Genomic DNA, 16780 nt, shown 5'->3' with positions numbered 1-16780 from the left:
TACTCCTAAATATCATGCTTCATTTGATTCATGTCTCTGTGGTAATTTATACTTTAAAAATATTCAGCTATTATCAACTACTATTTCCTATATGTCTGATTTATTTTAACTGAAAGGAAAACAAAATGCTTTGCTTGAGCCTTTAGGTGGCAAGACATGAGAACAGACAATCTGTGCAAAGACTTTTGTAGATGAAAATAAAACACAGCTACAAAATTATATAAGCCTCGATGAGGACTGCTTTTATACAAGTTCACAGACATTTACAAAGCATATATTCTTCTGCACACCCAGAAAAAGGGACTACAGAAGCAAGTTTGTTCTCTAAAATCCCTTCCGTATTACCTCCTGCAGTTGAGCTCAATTCTAGGGGAAAATTCCTTACTTTTATGGCTGCTGTCTCTGACACTTTTCAGCCCATCCCATAAAGATACACAGAAAAATTATACATTGGTGTCTTAGAAACAATTACTTCACTTTAAGCAGAATGCTGGGCAATCTACATACACTCTCATATTTTTACAAGGAAATAGGACTAGTTTCCTTATAAAAAATATAATTTCCTTTAACGTGCAGAGAAGATATAGTTTTCCTTCTTCCCTATCATTGGTTGGTTGAGTAGTAAAACACTCCCTGAGGTTCTAATAGCCTGGTCTTAAACATAAGAGTCAGAAAATGGGGGCTATTAGTTTGAAACTTTTACAAAGGTTCTTAGGATGTAATCCTTGGATAAAAGAACGGCAATTCTTGGCAAAGAATGACCTATGAGACAAGATAACCATACGACCTAGACTTAATTATTTAACTCTTACTTTAACATAATCACCTGAACTCCACTATGATTTTTCAGGCATGCCCTAAAAGGATGACAAAGAGAGGACCCTGACCTGGGAAGGAAAAGTGAGTTTGAGCCAAGCCAGCTTATAGCAGAGATTAGAACACTACTCAGGTAGTATTAAGTGTATGTGTTTTCACTCTTGGACACTTCTTCAACAATGAAAGACTGCTTTATATTTAAGGATAAATTGTTATGCTTTTTTTTAGTGCCCTGAATCCTAAATCATCCTTTCCAAACACAGAACGGGTAAAAATTATGATAATGAACCAGAGACGTTGAGTATATAAAATTTCTGTTCAATGCTGGGGGCAACAACTGTTCAGAATACCACTACCTTTACTTACTACTATCTATCAAGTTTTATCTGGCAGGCCGACACTGAGAAAACTTTTCACATTAGGGCTATTACTAGCATCTTGTTACCTACCCATTGTCATCTGCCAGCATCTTTAATCTCCCCGAGGAATTGTGAATAGAATCCCGTCTATGCCTTTTTCCTGGGCAACATGGTAATTTGACAGCTTTTTTTTTAGTTAAAGTTTAGCAAAGACAATGCTTATGTTTTTACGCTTTTGGGAGAAGAGAAGTTGCTGGTTGAAAATGTTTTGAGAACCACTGGCTGTTGTGGATTGAATTGTGTTCCCCAAAAATATGTGTTCTAAATCCTAACCTCTATGCCTGTGGTTATAATCCCATTTGGGCATGGGTTGTCTTTGTTATGTTAATGAGGCAGGATTAGTGAAGAGTGTGTCTTGAGTCAATCCCTTTTGAGATATAAAAGGGATTAAACAAGTAAGTGAGAAGCAGAGAAGAGGGAAGAGAGATGCCAAGCCACATGAAGATCGTCCTGGAGCAGCTCAGAAGAAACAAGGATCTTCCTCCAGAGTTGACAACAGAGAAAGCCTTCTCCTAGAGCCGGCACACTGATTTCAGACTCCTAGCCTCCTAAACTGTAAGAAAATAAATTTCTGTTTGTTAAAGCCACCCACCTGTGATATTCTGTTATAACAGCACTAGATAACAAAGACAGAATTTGGTAGGTACCGGAAGAACTGGGTGTTGCTCTAACAGATACCTAAAATGTGGAAGTGGTTTAGGAATTGGGTAATGGGTAGAGGCTGGAAAATTTTGATGTGCTTCAAAGTAAAAGCCTAGATTGCCTTGAAAAGACTGTTGGTAGAACTGTGGATGTCAAAGGCAATTCTGGTGACGGCTCTGAAGGAAGTGAGGAGAGCTATAGAGAAAGTCTCAGTCATCTCATAGAATACATATGGAGCCAGCAAGAGAATGTTGCTAGAAATGTGGATATTAAATGTGCTTCTGGTGAGGCTTTAAAGGAAAATGATGAGCATGTGATTGGACAATGCAGGAAGGGGATGCTTTTTATGCAGTGGCAAAGAACTTGTCTGAATTACGTTCAAATGTTTGGTGGAAGGTAGAACGTGTAACTGATGAATTTGGATATGTGGCTGAGGAGACTTCTAAGCAAGATCATAAAAGGGGCTGTGTGGTTTCTCCTTGCCACTTAAGTAAACTGTGAGAGGAAACAGATGGTCTTAGAAGTGAACTATGTAAAATGAAAACAAAACATAAGGATTTGGAAAAATCTATTGAACAAACTAAAGACACATGTCCTAGAATCTTCACCAAGGATGTGGCTACACAATCTTTTGTTAAAGAGATGAAGCCTGTGACTGATGAATCTAACCAACTACCATAGCAGAAAACCCATCAGCTTAGACTGAAGGGGACAGAGAAAGAACAAAAGGAAAGAACACTGTCTGCCTCTTGCAATTCTACAGCAGGAAAACAGGCCAAAGGAGCTACATCTGTTGTCCTCCATGAAAATAAAAGGATCAATCCTGGAGTAGCTTGGAGATCAGCAGAACTGTTGGAAGGAGCATGGAAGCAGAGCTGCCTTGGTCTCAAAGGGTAGATCCACGGCCTCCTAGGTTTCATAGAGTCAGATCTTCACCAACTCAGTTCTGGAGTATGGGGCTGCCATTCAGTTTGGCCAAGAGAATACAGCCACTGCCCAAAGCTGAGGGGTGGGGCTGCCATGCCCAAGGGACAGAAGAATGAGGCTTGCCTAGGCAAAGAGGGTGGGGTTGCAACTTTGATGGACTAGGGGGATAAGGCCGCCCAAAGCTGAGGGAGCAGAGTTGCCATTCCAGAGGGCCTAGAAGGTGGAACTGAAGCCCAGGGCTGAGGGACCTCCATCCAGAATCCAGAGAGTATGACCAACACCCGGAGTCTGGAGGGCAGGGCTGTTGCCCAGAGGGTCTCAGAGAACAGAGGATTATTTTCAAGCCTTGAGAGCTAATGTAGTTTGTTCTGCTCGGTTTTGGACTTGCTTGATACCTATTACCCCTTCTTTCCCTCTAATTTCTTCCATTTGTAATGGAAATGTCTACCTTGTGCCTGCTCCACCATTGTACTTTGGAAACAGATAACTTAATACTCTAGATTTCACAGGATCATAGATGAAGAGGAATTTTGCTCCAGGATGGACCACACATAATATCTCACCCATATTTGATTCAGACGATACAGAAGACAAGATTTTGGACTTGGAGTTGATTTAAGACTTTTGGAATGATGTGATAAGGTGAACGTGTTTTGCCTGTGGAAAGGACATGAATTTTGGGGGGGCCAAAGGGTGGAATTACTATGAGCCAGAGGTGATTGAACGGCACATAACAATAACAATAACAAAGGGTGGAATGTTATGGAATTGAATTGTGTCTCCCCAAAATATGCGTTATAAATCCTAACCTCTAAACCTGTGATTATAATCCCATTTGGGAATATGTTTTCTTTTTTATGTTAATTAATAGGATTAGTGTAGGATGTGTCTTAAAATCAATCTCTTTTGAGATATAAAAGACATTAAACAAGCAAGCAGAGAGCAGAGATGGGGGAAAAGAGATGCCAAGCCACATGAAGACCGCCCAGGAGCAGAAGCTCAGAAGAGACAAGGACCTTCACCCACAGCAGACAGAGAAAGAAAGCCTTCCCCAAGAGCTGGCACCCTAATTTCAGACTCCTAGCCTCCTAAACTGTGAGGAAATAAATTTCTATTTCTTAAAGCCACCCCTACTTGTGGTATTTCTGTTACAGCAACACTAGAAAACTAAGACATTGGTCTAGATGTAAAAGTCAATTTATATTTTGGGTGTTTCTCATTTGGAAATTTTATATAAATGTAAGAGAGGATTTTAATCTCGGGATTTAATAGAATTGCAAATTGGAACAAACATGTCAAAATGATACGCTAACTTAAATATCTATACACTATAATAAAATACAAATGTCATAATTTACCTTCTATTAAGAGGACACATAGCAGAGAGATAGTAATGTAACTATATTACTAGTTTTTCTAAGACCAAAATAAAATATATAAGCCAATGATCAAAACGTTTAAATTGCCTACCTCAAACTCACGACGTTTCTCATAAACTGGAATGATCAACTTGGAAATCTCAGAAATTACTTCATAACGTTCTGCCTTCCATAAACCATCCACACATTGTTCTAACAACTCCAGCAAAATCTCCTGCATTAAGAGAAAAATCCAATTAAAACTTATAGTTTTAAAATTTTGTACAAATAAATTTTGAATAATTTTGAAGTATTAAAGAGCTAACAGAATTATTAAATTTAATAAGATGTACAGAAGGGGCATACTTGCGTAACTATATTTTCTAATCAAATACTTGAAATATTTGAAGTTGAGACCATTCTTAAAAATCTGAAATGAATGTTTACAATAGTAAACTATGTCTACTTTATTTATTTGCATAATAGAGATGTTCACTGTACCTGCAACTGGTAACACATTGAGAAGCATTTTTAAAAAGAAATACAGTGTTTGCTTTGAATTCTGCGTGTCTGAAAATATCTAACGGTACATACTGGAAGCCTATAAATGTCCATTATTTTCCCTTATATTAATACTATATTTACAGGTAAGAGACTTAAGAAAATTTGACATCATTTTCAAGCTGTTGTTAGTGATGTAGGTGTTTATTAAAATGATGTTACTTTGGTAAAGAATGCTTTCTTCCTGACTGTTGGTCCTTAGTGAGAATGATAGGTAACAGTTAGCTCAACTCTGCCAAAATTATAATAGCTGCTATAACACAAACAATTTTGTGAACCATCATTTGATCAACCAATTACTGATGTTATCCCTAAGTTTAACAGCTTGTTTCTATCTTAAAGAGATGCATTTTGTATCAGGGCTTCGAACCAGTTCCTTCTGGTCCAAACTCCCTGCTGAGAATTTGCGTTTCCACCCCAGATATACTGACAATCAGTGTCTATGTTTTTAACAAGACCCCCAGGTGACTGCTATGTATACGAAACTCTATGAGGCTGGTCTGCTCTGTCCTATAGGGTCACTGATTGGGAACTGACTCAACGGCAGTGGGTTTTTTGGATTAAGAAGGTTACAATAAAAAAGACACACAATAACAAGTATTGGCTAGGATGTGGAGCAAGTAGAACTCACATCCATTGGTAGTGGGAATGTATAATGGTCCAATCACTTTGAAAAACTCTTTGACAACTTACTTTAAACATATATTTTCCCTAGGAGCCAGCAATTCCACTCCTAGGTATTTACCCAAAAGAAATGAAAGCTTAAGTCCACACAAAAACTTGTACACTAATGTTTATAGCAGCCTTATTCATAACAGCCCAAAACTGGAAACAATCCAAAATCTATCAACAGGAGAATAAATAAATTGCCTATCAATACAATGGAATACTATTTAGAAATGAGAAAGAAAAGAAATATTTTATATACTCAACTGCATGGATGAATCTCAAAAACATTAGGTTGAGCAAAAGAAGCCAGATAAAAAAGGATATGTACAAATTATTCCATTTTTATGACCTCAAAATAAAGGCAAAACTAATCTATAGTGATAGAAATCAAATAGTGGTGGGGAGACTGACTGGAAATGGGCACAAGGGAACTTTCTGGATGATTTGCCAAGTTCCATGATAACTTCTATAACTTTTCAAGTTGTAGGTTACAAGGGTGTATACACTTGTCAAAACTCATTGAACTGTTCACTTAAGATGTGTGCATTTTACTGCATGTTAATTGTATCTTATAAAAGAAAAACAAACAAAAACCAAACCCGTTGCCATCGAGTCAATTTTGACTCATAGACCCTATCAGACAGAGTAGAAGTGCCCCATAGGGTTTCCAAGGAGCAGCTGGTGGATTCAAACTGCCGACCTTTTGGTTAGCAGGAAGAGCTCTTAACCAAATCAAAAGTCAGAAATACATTTTTAAAAAACAAAATAAATTTCATCATTATGTTTTAACTCACATATTTAAATACAGGCAATAAATGGACAACAGTTTGTATTTTTCATTGAAGTATAACTTGTAAACTAGTGTCAGTTTTTTCCGTTGGCTAGAGCATGAGGATGTAGCATTATTATATAAACTGAAACAGTAATGTTTCTTTTTAGTCAATAACTGTAATCAGTTTTCTATATAATCATACTTGTTGGGATAATTTCTACACAGTTTTTTTTACTAAATGCCATTTCCTATTTCTTTAGAGTATGAAAAAGGGCCAGGCTCCAGGTCATTTTTATGAATGAGTTGAAGCTGCTATTTGGAAGACAAGGATGTAATTTCAGTTGTGCTGAAACACTTAATTCTCAGAAATTCTCTAAAACTTCCTGTCGTTAGCCAGTGAAAACTGGCAGTCTTTGGGAAATCATCGAAGGCTAACGAAGACCCAGAAAAGTAAATTAACTTACCCAAGGCTTCATGGTAAAAAAATTGAGCTGGGTTTAAAATTCAAGCATCATGATTCTCTGATATGATTAATTACTTCAGCAAACATGTATTAAACATCTACTCGCCTAGGTCCTGGGGGTCAACAGATGCCAACTTGCCTTTAAGAAACCTCATTGCCAATGACATGTTATGATTAATTACTTCAGCAAACACGTATTAAACATCTACTCGCCTAGGTCCTGGGGGTAAACAGATGCCAACTTGCCTTTAAGAAACCTCATTGCCAATGACAAAGCCTAACATTTATGTAGCACTTAATGACTTATAAAGAGCTTTCACATAACTGTGAAGTCACCAGAATAGCATTGTTGTCCTTATTTTAGTGATGGAGAGAGAGATCCATATAGAAATAATAGGTAAAGCTCCTAGGTTTATCCGTCTAGCTAAATGAACCAGAGTTAACTTGAGATTTGCTTGTATTTTAAATATACATTCATAAAATATTTATTAAGGATGTCACTATAACTTTAATCTGATTGCTTGCTATGTTTCTTAATGTAACTTAAAAAAGAAAATGATTTCTATAGGACTACAACCCCTTCAAATCACTCTGCTTTTTTGTTTCTTCTTTTTTTTCTGCTTCCTACTCTTGGTGAACTTTTCCATGGTTCAGTCCTTGTTTCTCTGATCTTGCTATATTCTCCTGGATATTTCCTAGACTTACCCTCCTTTGGTTCTCACATGGATATGATTTCCAGATGTGTATCTCCAACCCTGATCTCTCGCCTTAGAATCAGTTTTGCCTTTCTAATGGCATGATGGTTATTTCCCTTTCAATAACCTTTCACATAAAATTCAACACATACCTAAAAAAGAATTCATCATCTTCCCTGCAAACCATCCATGCATCATTTTTCCATAAACCTAAAACTGCAATCTCAGAGACACCATTTGACTTTTCCCCTCTCACAGCCGGCAAGTCCTCCTCCTTTCTTCACAGAGTTTCCTGAATCTGTCACTATCCTGGTGCTTCCAGCTCCTATCCATCTACCTCCAATACATCTCCCACGTTGCCCACCAAATGAGCTTTCTCACTTTCATCTTGTCATTATCCTGCTCAAAAAGCTTTGAGAGCAATTCAACATTCTACTGAATAAAGCCTGGATCAAGTTTCTCAAAATCTGGCCTCAAGTACTACTCTTCACTTTGTGAAACCACTGATCTAGACGAAAGGATCCACTCACTGCACCACAAACATGCCTTCTACTTTCCCACCTCTTATTCTTTGTCCACGCTATTCTCCTCCTCTGCTAGAATGCCTTCACGGTGTTCTCATGTTCTCATTCTTCAAACCCATCTCTAGTTATTACTCCTCTGTCATATCTCAGCTAAAAGGCATCTCTCTCACCTTTGACTATGCATGGCACATATTGTCTGTATCATTCATATGACACCGTCTTGCTTTTATTCTATTTCATGTAGGTGTATTATCCCTTCAGGTAGATCTTTGAAGTCATGGACCATGTGCAAATGGTTAACATGCTCAGCTACTAGTCAAAAGGTTGGAGATTCAAGTCTCCCCAGAGGTGCCTTGGAAGAAAGGCCTGGTGATCTAATTCCAAAAAATTAGCCACTGAAAACTCTATGGAGCATGATTCTATTCTGACACACGTGGCGTTGCCATGAGTAGGTATCAGCTCGATGGCAACTGTGGTTTTGTTGTTGTTAAATCACCAAGTACAGAGCGCCTTGATCCTAAGTCACTGCTCAATAAATTTTTGTTGCTTGACAGCTGAAGCTGTTTTCTATCAATATGAAGTTTAAAGCAGAGATTTTCAATTTTTTAAAAATACTTTCACAATGCTCTGCTTAGTTGAAGTAAAGGACAATGTTAACTATATTTTTATGGAAAATTTTTCCCCCCAAAGTAAATTGACCCATATCTGGTTACTGGGATGGTGATTTGAAGATGGTAAATGCTGTTTCTAAACCAGACAATGGGAATAGTTCCAGAGACAGGGTTTATATTCTATATAGGACATCTTTGTCCTGGGCAATTTTAATGCTTAAAGTTCATTAAACCTTCAGTTACCTTCACAATTAAGTTAGTTGTAAAGCATTGTTTAATATAAATACATTTTAAGAAGTTAAATTGTATAACTGCTAATGCAATTCCTGGAATCTTACTTCACTATAATGGACATCCATCATTCCAGCATCTTCCTTCATTGCCCCTTCTTCATCTATATTGGGAGTAATTTTCTTGAAGGCTGAACATCCATTAGGGAATAATTCTGTGTGAATAAAAAGCAGTGGAGTAAATTTATTAAAAAGTATTTTTTAAATAACGGATAGTCTTACAGGATAGGTCACCCTTAAAAATAAAAAGTGTTATTTTGTAAGGATAAAAATCATAGGTGCAATTTCCAGTTGCCAAATTTTTTTTTTTTACAAATTATTTCTAGTTACTACACATTCTACCAGTCTTTTTCCTGAAAAGGGAGCTCAGGTTACTTATGAGCAAGTTTCATTCTCTGACAATGCATCGATTTCAATGGCTAGTAGTATAGCAAATGTTTCCCTAGTATGATTTAAGAAATTTTAGTAACACTTTGACCAGGTGTATGTTTGTGACCTATCACCAAACAACTCTTCAGGTAACCAATGAATGATCTTTTGTAACCATCTTCAGTTCTTAATTTCACTGGAGAACTGGAAATGGAAATGTATTGTTGGAGGAGAACTAGTCTAGGACTTGCCAAAGAGGCAGGAAATAAAACCGATGGCAGGGAGAAAGCATCCTTAGAGAAACAGGATAGGGCAAAGGAGTTAGATAGATCCAGCTCTGTCACTAATGGTGTTTTTGGAAATGTTTATCTCTTTGAAATTATGAAAATTTCATCAATGTGTAAAACACGGGTAATATTAGCTACCTTGTGAGAATTAAATAAAGCGTTTAGAACAGAGCTTAGCATATAAGAATTACTCAATAAATTATTATTACCAAAAAAGTCTACCAATAAATAAACTAGTTTTCCCAAGACAGAATAAAATAATTGCTGCCAGTTGGTATAGTAAGTGACTCTGCAGCTGGACCCCCTGGGAAGTAGGAAGTGAGCTCAAGCTGAGAACAGCTGCTGTAGGATTGTGGACGAAATTGTTACTTTCAAGCATGAGTCTAGGTGTGGAAGGCCCTACTGATTTTGGACAGGCGAACAAGTCCAAGCACTCCTGCTGCAGTTACCTGCACCCATATCTAAACGTGCTATAATTTTAGAGTTCAAGGAAAATTCACCCTCCTCATAACAGAAATCTGTTAGCCAATGAAAACGTTTATTTCTGGTAATAGCTGCTCACAAAGGGAACAAATAGCTGTTATAATCTATTGCTCTACAACCTCTCTAATAGTGACACTTAGAAATAATGACCTAAGTATTTAGCAATCTTTGTGGGGTTAGAGGGTTGGGGAGGGAAGAAGATTTAAGAAAACCAGACCTCATGTTGAGATTTTTGAGAAGTTCGGTGGAGAAAATGTCATGTTATCAGGGCTTAGATTTTGCCAACTCTCCTTGTCAAAATGAAAGCTAACTAGAAATACATCTCACAGGTAAGATGACTGACAGAACATGAGTCACCACACTTCTTATGAGAGAGAGTTGGACACACTTCTTATGAGAGAGAGTTGGAAGCTCAGTGGGAGAAAATGGGGTTATTTTGAAGTACTTTTTCAAGAAGGGAGAAATCCATGGGGAGCAGCCAGTGGGTTTCCAACAAGGAAGAAGGAGAGGCAAAAATGAAAGTGAGATTTACTTTGACCCACCAGATGTTAGGGCACTTTTTGTTCAAAGAAAATAGGTAATAAAAGGCACTGAAGCTCTAGCATGACATACTTCGTATTTGAAGATAAGCATGCCTAATGATTTGTTATAGACCGCTAGGATAATTTTATTACAAAATCGGTACCACAACAAGATAAAGAACTTGTATCAGAATGTAAGTCAACTCATCATTTCCTTCTTCACCAAAGCCTTGCTATGAAAAGAAGTTGGCTGAACGAGACAGTGTGCTTAGTCACATAGTTTATTTACATTCAGGAGAATGCCCCTCATCTTGTTGTGAATCAGTAACAAACAGCTCTCAGATCGGCAGATGGTCCACAGGACACCCTTTGAGTAGCAGTGCATTAGGAGAAATTAGGAGCAGTGTGTTGGAATTTACGAGAAAACGTCCCACTTGGTCACCTCTATGAAGTCAAGAGCCCGGCAGCAAGAAAGAAGGCCCCAAGACTCGAGTGAAGAGATAAAGAAATGTAGTCCTGATCAAAGGGTCAATTACTAATGGCCTCAGACAGCTAGGTCCATGAATGGGGAAAAAAATTCCTGTCTGTTTAGAGAAGATTATTAGTTTAAGTTATTCCCAAATCTAGGATTTTTCTATAATCTTATGATTTAGGAGCAGACAAAGAAAGGTACAATCTAATGCCTGAGATCAGATGAGGCTAAAACCATTTTAGGGGAGAGTCTTCTGATGTGTATCTTAGGTGTAACCCGTTTAACCCGTTGCCTTTGAGTCGATGCCGACTCATAGCGACCTTGTAGTACAGAGTAGAACTGCTGTTATACACAGGGTTTCCAAGGAGCGGCTAGTGGATTTGAACTGCTGACCTTCTGGTTAGCAGCTGAGCTCTTTCACCACTATGCCACCAAGGCTTCATCTTAGGTATAAATAGAGTAAATTATTTTTTATCTCAGAGACAAACAGGTCAACACTTACTTTTGGAATTTGTTGTCAACATCATCTAGTGTAAAGACTACTATTGTGGAATTTTAGCCTCAGAGTCTACTATTCTGTGATCTTGATTCACATGCCTGATGATGTATTTTGATGGGATCTACCTAGAGGAAGATTAAATTCCCTTGTTTGCTTAAGTTATCAACAGCCTTTGTTTGTTAGGGTCTTTAAAATGCTTGAGGCAAATTCTGACTCCCCTTAGTCCTGGAAAGATTGTCAGATGAAAAACAAGTTGCTTAGTCTAGAATTGGCCAGTGTATATATTCCAACAAAGAGAGGCATCTGTTTGAGAGATCTCATGTAGCCCTATGTAGCCTTGTATGAGGTGGTCCTAGGGAGACGGCTATCAGTCTCTCTGGTATTTGACCTGGATTTCCAACCTTGTCCTTCATAGCTATAGCTTCCACATTCCAGACTTCAGTTTTGGGGAGAGAAAGGTGCTAAGGAGAGGAGTTGGTAATCAAACTGTCCAAGTAAACAGCACAAGTTATTCCATCAAAACAGTAGAGGATGGGGGGAAGCAGTCTAATCCTTGAGAAAATAAGACTGCTAGTCAAAAGAAGAATAAAGAGGTAAGAATCCTGAGGGGAAGGTAAGAAGAGAAAAGGCTGAGATTAGGAAGGATTAGGGGGAAAAAAAAAAAGCCTTGCGGAATTTAAGCTATCAGATCCTGGGTACAAAGACTTGGGAAACCGAGCAATCTTACCCTATAGGAACAAACAGAATAGGCTCTATGGAAAAGAAAATTCCATTTTCTGGCCTGAAGCTTTGCTGGACCTCAGATGGTATGCAGTGGGGGAAGAATGCAGACGATTGACTCTTACATTCCCTGGGGGAAGCAGTTGTGCCCTTTCTCAGGAAAAGAGAGATAAGTACACAGAGTCTAGCCTCCAGAGTGTGGGGCCTAGGAATGTTAAGGTTCTCAGACAAAACAAAAACAAGGAAATTCAGATCTGTTTTTTATGTTATATTTTCAGGAGTGGGAAGAATAACTAACACCCAGTATTACCATTAAGAGGTGATTTCGGTAAAGAAAGGGAAGAGAACGGTAGTCCTTAAAGTCTCTCTGATAGAAAGAAACAGAGCTCAGGCTGCCTGAAAAAAGCTTGACGGTGGGGATGGGGCTAAGAACCAGGAGAGCTGTATCACTCTACCTCTCAGCTCAGTGCCTGAAAGAATGAAGAAAATGATCTAGAAATAGTCCCTCACTGGTGTTGTGTAGGTACCACTGGGAGGCAGGGGCCTAAGCCCTTGCCCAACTAAGTAACTATCCAAGGAGACAAACTAGTTTTCTTCTTAAAAACTCTTAAACAGAAGAATATCTGTCTTCAGTATGTTAGCTGATAAGTAGTACTTTATTCCATTAAAGACACATTTGATAATAGACTTCAAGAGAAATAGCTTAGGAATTTGAGAAAACAAAACTTTGGGCAATTGATATGCCACGGTTTTAAAATATACTTTAAATTAATTCTCCTTCCCCTTTGTCTTCATTATCAAAGGACACTTAATGATAGGAAAAAAATGGGTTCTGGAGTTGCCCAATGAACTGTGTTAAGTAAGTTGGTGTTAACTGTAAATAAAACTTTTTTTAACCTAGTTCTACCCTCAAATACATTTTTATTTACTCTGTAACATGCAGGTCTTACCTAGACACAACTATGGTAAATTGTGGAGTTCTCAGCACTGGATGGCAGGTTAATAGATTAAGCTTTTAACTTGTATATAGTTTTAAAATTAGTACTCTACCTTGGTATAACTCTCATGGTTTAATCAGCTAATTAAAAAAAGAGGGTGTTTTGGATCACTGAAACGGAAGGTGTTTTTTTCCTGCTGAGGATTTTACTACTGCCACCATCTTAGAATAAGGTTATCTAGCTCAGGCAAGTAAAATTTTCCAGGTTCAAAAATAGATGGCACCTATAAGTGAATATGCAAACTGCTCCTACATTTACTATTCTTCTGATTTAAAATGCAAAAACAATCATCTTTTCCTCCTCAGAGAAGGGCTCTTTGATTTCTATGAAGGATAATGTCTAAAAAACCTTGACGGTATTATAAAATAAAGATTTATATGACTAGGTAAAGGCACTATTTCCACTTGTTGAAACATGTCACAGTGTTTGAAGTTTAGGCTAGATGCCTCATGCCAATGCCATAAAAATGACAGCAAGATTTATACTCTTAATTGTTATTTTGTCCAATACTATATTTCTAAGACTTAAGGATTCATAAATGATATAAGTAATTCTTGATTTCTGCTCAGTTTTAAGGTCTTTGCACTTGTGAGGAAAACTAAAAATTCTAGGAAAATATTTTTAATATATTTGACGATAGTTTGAAAAATCTAAAGGGTACAGTTTTATAGTTAGTGGACATAAAACTCTTATTTCATACTTGTACTAATTAGAAAGATGAGATAGTATTAGCCTAATTTCTCTGAAAGACATACCTAAAATTATATTTAGTACCGTGCTTAAAAACAAAACAAAACAAAAACAAAAACAAACCTGTTGCCCTCAAGTTGATCCTGACACATAGCGACCCTATATGACAGAGGAGAACAGCCCCCATAGGGTTTCCAAGGAATGGCTGGTGGATTTGAGCTGCCGATCTTTTGGTTAGCAGTCGAGCTCTTAACCAAAACAACACCAGGGCTGCTAAAATTATATTTAGAACTGTGCTGATGGGTCTCATATTTGTCCATTTATTTGGATTACAGTTGTGCAATTTCAGTATTTATTTATACTATAATCGCACAAGTATGTCAGTGATGTAAAAAAAACCTAAAAAAAAAATCAGAAAACCTGAAACGTGGCCTTATTTTAAAAATTAATCTCTTTCTTCATTTTAAATCTGCATATGTACAAATGGGGGGAAAAAAACCTAGAGTAAATATATCGATTTAAAACACATGGACTGGTCAAAAGAATTTCAGAATCAAACATAAAACGTTATTTTAAAATATAAGTAAAATGAATCTACATTTAAATCATGATATTGTATTTGGGAAGAATCTTTTTGGAAAAAGATTCTGTATACAGGTAGTAGTATATGAACCAAACAAACACTGAGCCTTAGGTACAAAAACCCCAAAACTCAAACCCATTAATATTGAGTTGATTCCGACTCATAGTGACCCGAGAGGACAGAGTAGAACCGCTCCATAGGGTTTCCAAGGAGCGGCTGGTGGACTTGAGCTGCTGACCTTTTGGTTCGCAGCCAAATGCTTAACCACTGCAGAGCCTTCGGTAAATAAAAAGATAAATGATTAACTTTAGGAATTCTGGAATTAAAAAAACAAAACAAACCAAAACATTGTTGTATTTCCACATCCAAAGCCAGAGTGACTGAGTCTCACAAGTTGGTTTCATTTTGCTCTAATGCTACTCGTTGGTCTGCCTTAAAAGAAGCAGTTTGGATATTGTAATAGAAAATGGGAGATTTCTTGATTGCAATCTCTACTGCCAAGCAATTTTTAAAACCTAACTCAACTGTTTTACTATCTGAATAGTTAGTTATAGTTGTCAACAATACTATTTTTGGAAAGGGAAAGCTTTCGAGCAAAATTCTGAATTAGAGCTGCTAGATCCTGATGCCGTATGAAAGCATGACTCCCTTTTAACACCCAGGTACTGTTCTACTAAAGTGGCTGTAGAGACATGGTCTGTGGGCAGTTGCTGGTAAAACTGAGGCAGAAGGGGGAAAATAAGTGGTTGGTATTTATCCTGAGCTTCTCATGAGCCCTGAAAAGAAATTTGTGGTAGTCTTCCAGGGAGACAGCCTTGGAAAATAAACACTGGACATCGGGCCTGCCCTGCACTATATAACTTAATCTCGTAAGCCCTAATGAAAGCAGAAAGCAAATGAACAATCTAGTCTTCTTTCATAACTATTTCTGCTTAACATCGAATGAGCTCTGAAGGTGGGCATATTTTTCAGAGCTCAATTATATCATATTAATAGTTGTAAAATACTAAGGTAAAAACTACTGTGCTGAAATTATCCCCATCTCAAAGAACAGATATATCTTACTTTTTCGATGAAGAAACTCTGCAACCAGAGCTGCTACATGAACGTAACACATTGCAGCCTAAATAAGGAAGAAAAAAAAACAACTATCAGAATGCGCTCAAGGGGTATGGAAGGGTTGTATTTAGAACAAAACCTGAAGTAGTTACCTCTGAAAAATCTCCATTTTTTATATGAATCTTGGCCATGCTGTCAAGCCAGGTTTTCCTGAGCTCTGGGGTGCTTGCATAGGACTTGGCTAAGCTATACTGGAGATCAATTAGCATTTCTGGGTCTTTCTCATGTTCCTTCATTTGGGCAGTGGCCATAAGAACAGTACGGATTCTCTTGGTCAAATCTTTGACTTCGGTGGGAAAAGCAGTTGCCTAATTTGGAAACAAGCAAAAAAGACACGTTTAACAATATTATCGAAGTGCTCTAAGCCCCACCATCCAATCCTGAGAACTTCATGTGATTTTTATTCTTTGTTATGCTTCTAGGTATACTGCATATGGTGTGTCTAAAGAAATTTAAATTAATTATCTTTAAAATATATAACTAGCCCATACGTTAAAGGTTCTAACCTTTAGGAGCAGGATGTTCATGGTACTTAAGAGTACGGGCTCTGTAGACAGACTACCTGGCTTAGAATTCTAGTTGCTCCACTGTGAATTCCATAACCACGGGAGCAGTATTATGTTCCCGCTTACTGTGGGGACTTATAACAGTAACTGAAAATTAGTGACAGCATACAATGTATCAGACACTGGTCTGGGTGCTTTATACATTTTAACTCAATTTTTACAACAACCCTATGACTTAAATACTACCATAATTCATTTTACCAACGGGAAAACCGAGGCACAGAGCAGTTAAATAGATTGGCCAAGTTGGTAATTGTTAGAGACAGGATTCCAATCCAGGCAGGCTGGCTTCAGAGCTAGCGCTCTTGGCCACTCTTCTATACTGGCAGGCGTACCTACCCCATCCACTGACTACTACATACACGAAGATAAAAACCACACTGTGTAAATTTCTACTTATAAAAACAAGAGGTTATGAATCACAGAACACTTTAAGAGTATAAAGAGTTCATTAGCTTCTCTCAAACAGCTGTTTTTTACCTCTAAGATACTAAGTTATAAGTTTCTTCTTTACCCTGGCAACTATTAAGAAAGTCATATTCGAATAGACATATGCACAACTATGTTCATGGCAGCATTGTTCACAATAGCAAAACAATGGAAGCAACCTAGATGGGCATCAACAGATGAATGGATAAAAAAACTACAGTACATACACACAATGGAGTACTATGCAACGAGAAAGAACAATGAATCTGTGAAGCATCTCATAACATGGATGAAACT

The 16780-nt window shown here is 37.6% G+C and overlaps 1 protein-coding gene across 11 annotated transcripts in view; it reads right to left on the bottom strand.

The window, feature by feature from the left end:
- DOCK11 (dedicator of cytokinesis 11) overlaps positions 1–16780 on the bottom strand; it is a 193211-nt gene that overhangs the window by 11373 nt on the left and 165058 nt on the right. For all 11 annotated transcript variants that reach the window (XR_002824626.1, XR_002824627.1, XM_023734487.1 and 8 more), the window contains 4 exons: positions 15581–15796; positions 15435–15492; positions 8796–8902; positions 4275–4397 (listed from right to left, as the gene is read on the bottom strand). Coding sequence is in view for 9 of the 11 variants with exons in the window: in XM_023734487.1 (XP_023590255.1) it covers positions 4275–4397; positions 8796–8902; positions 15435–15492; positions 15581–15796 (504 nt within the window). In the remaining 2 variants the exon portion in view is untranslated. The remainder of the gene's footprint in view (positions 1–4274; positions 4398–8795; positions 8903–15434; positions 15493–15580; positions 15797–16780) is intronic.

The sequence above is a fragment of the Trichechus manatus genome, unplaced genomic scaffold (assembly GCF_000243295.1).
Source record: "Trichechus manatus latirostris isolate Lorelei unplaced genomic scaffold, TriManLat1.0 scaffold00068, whole genome shotgun sequence".
In the NCBI taxonomy this organism is placed as follows: domain Eukaryota; kingdom Metazoa; phylum Chordata; class Mammalia; order Sirenia; family Trichechidae; genus Trichechus; species Trichechus manatus.
This window is presented reverse-complemented; position numbering and strand designations above follow the sequence as displayed.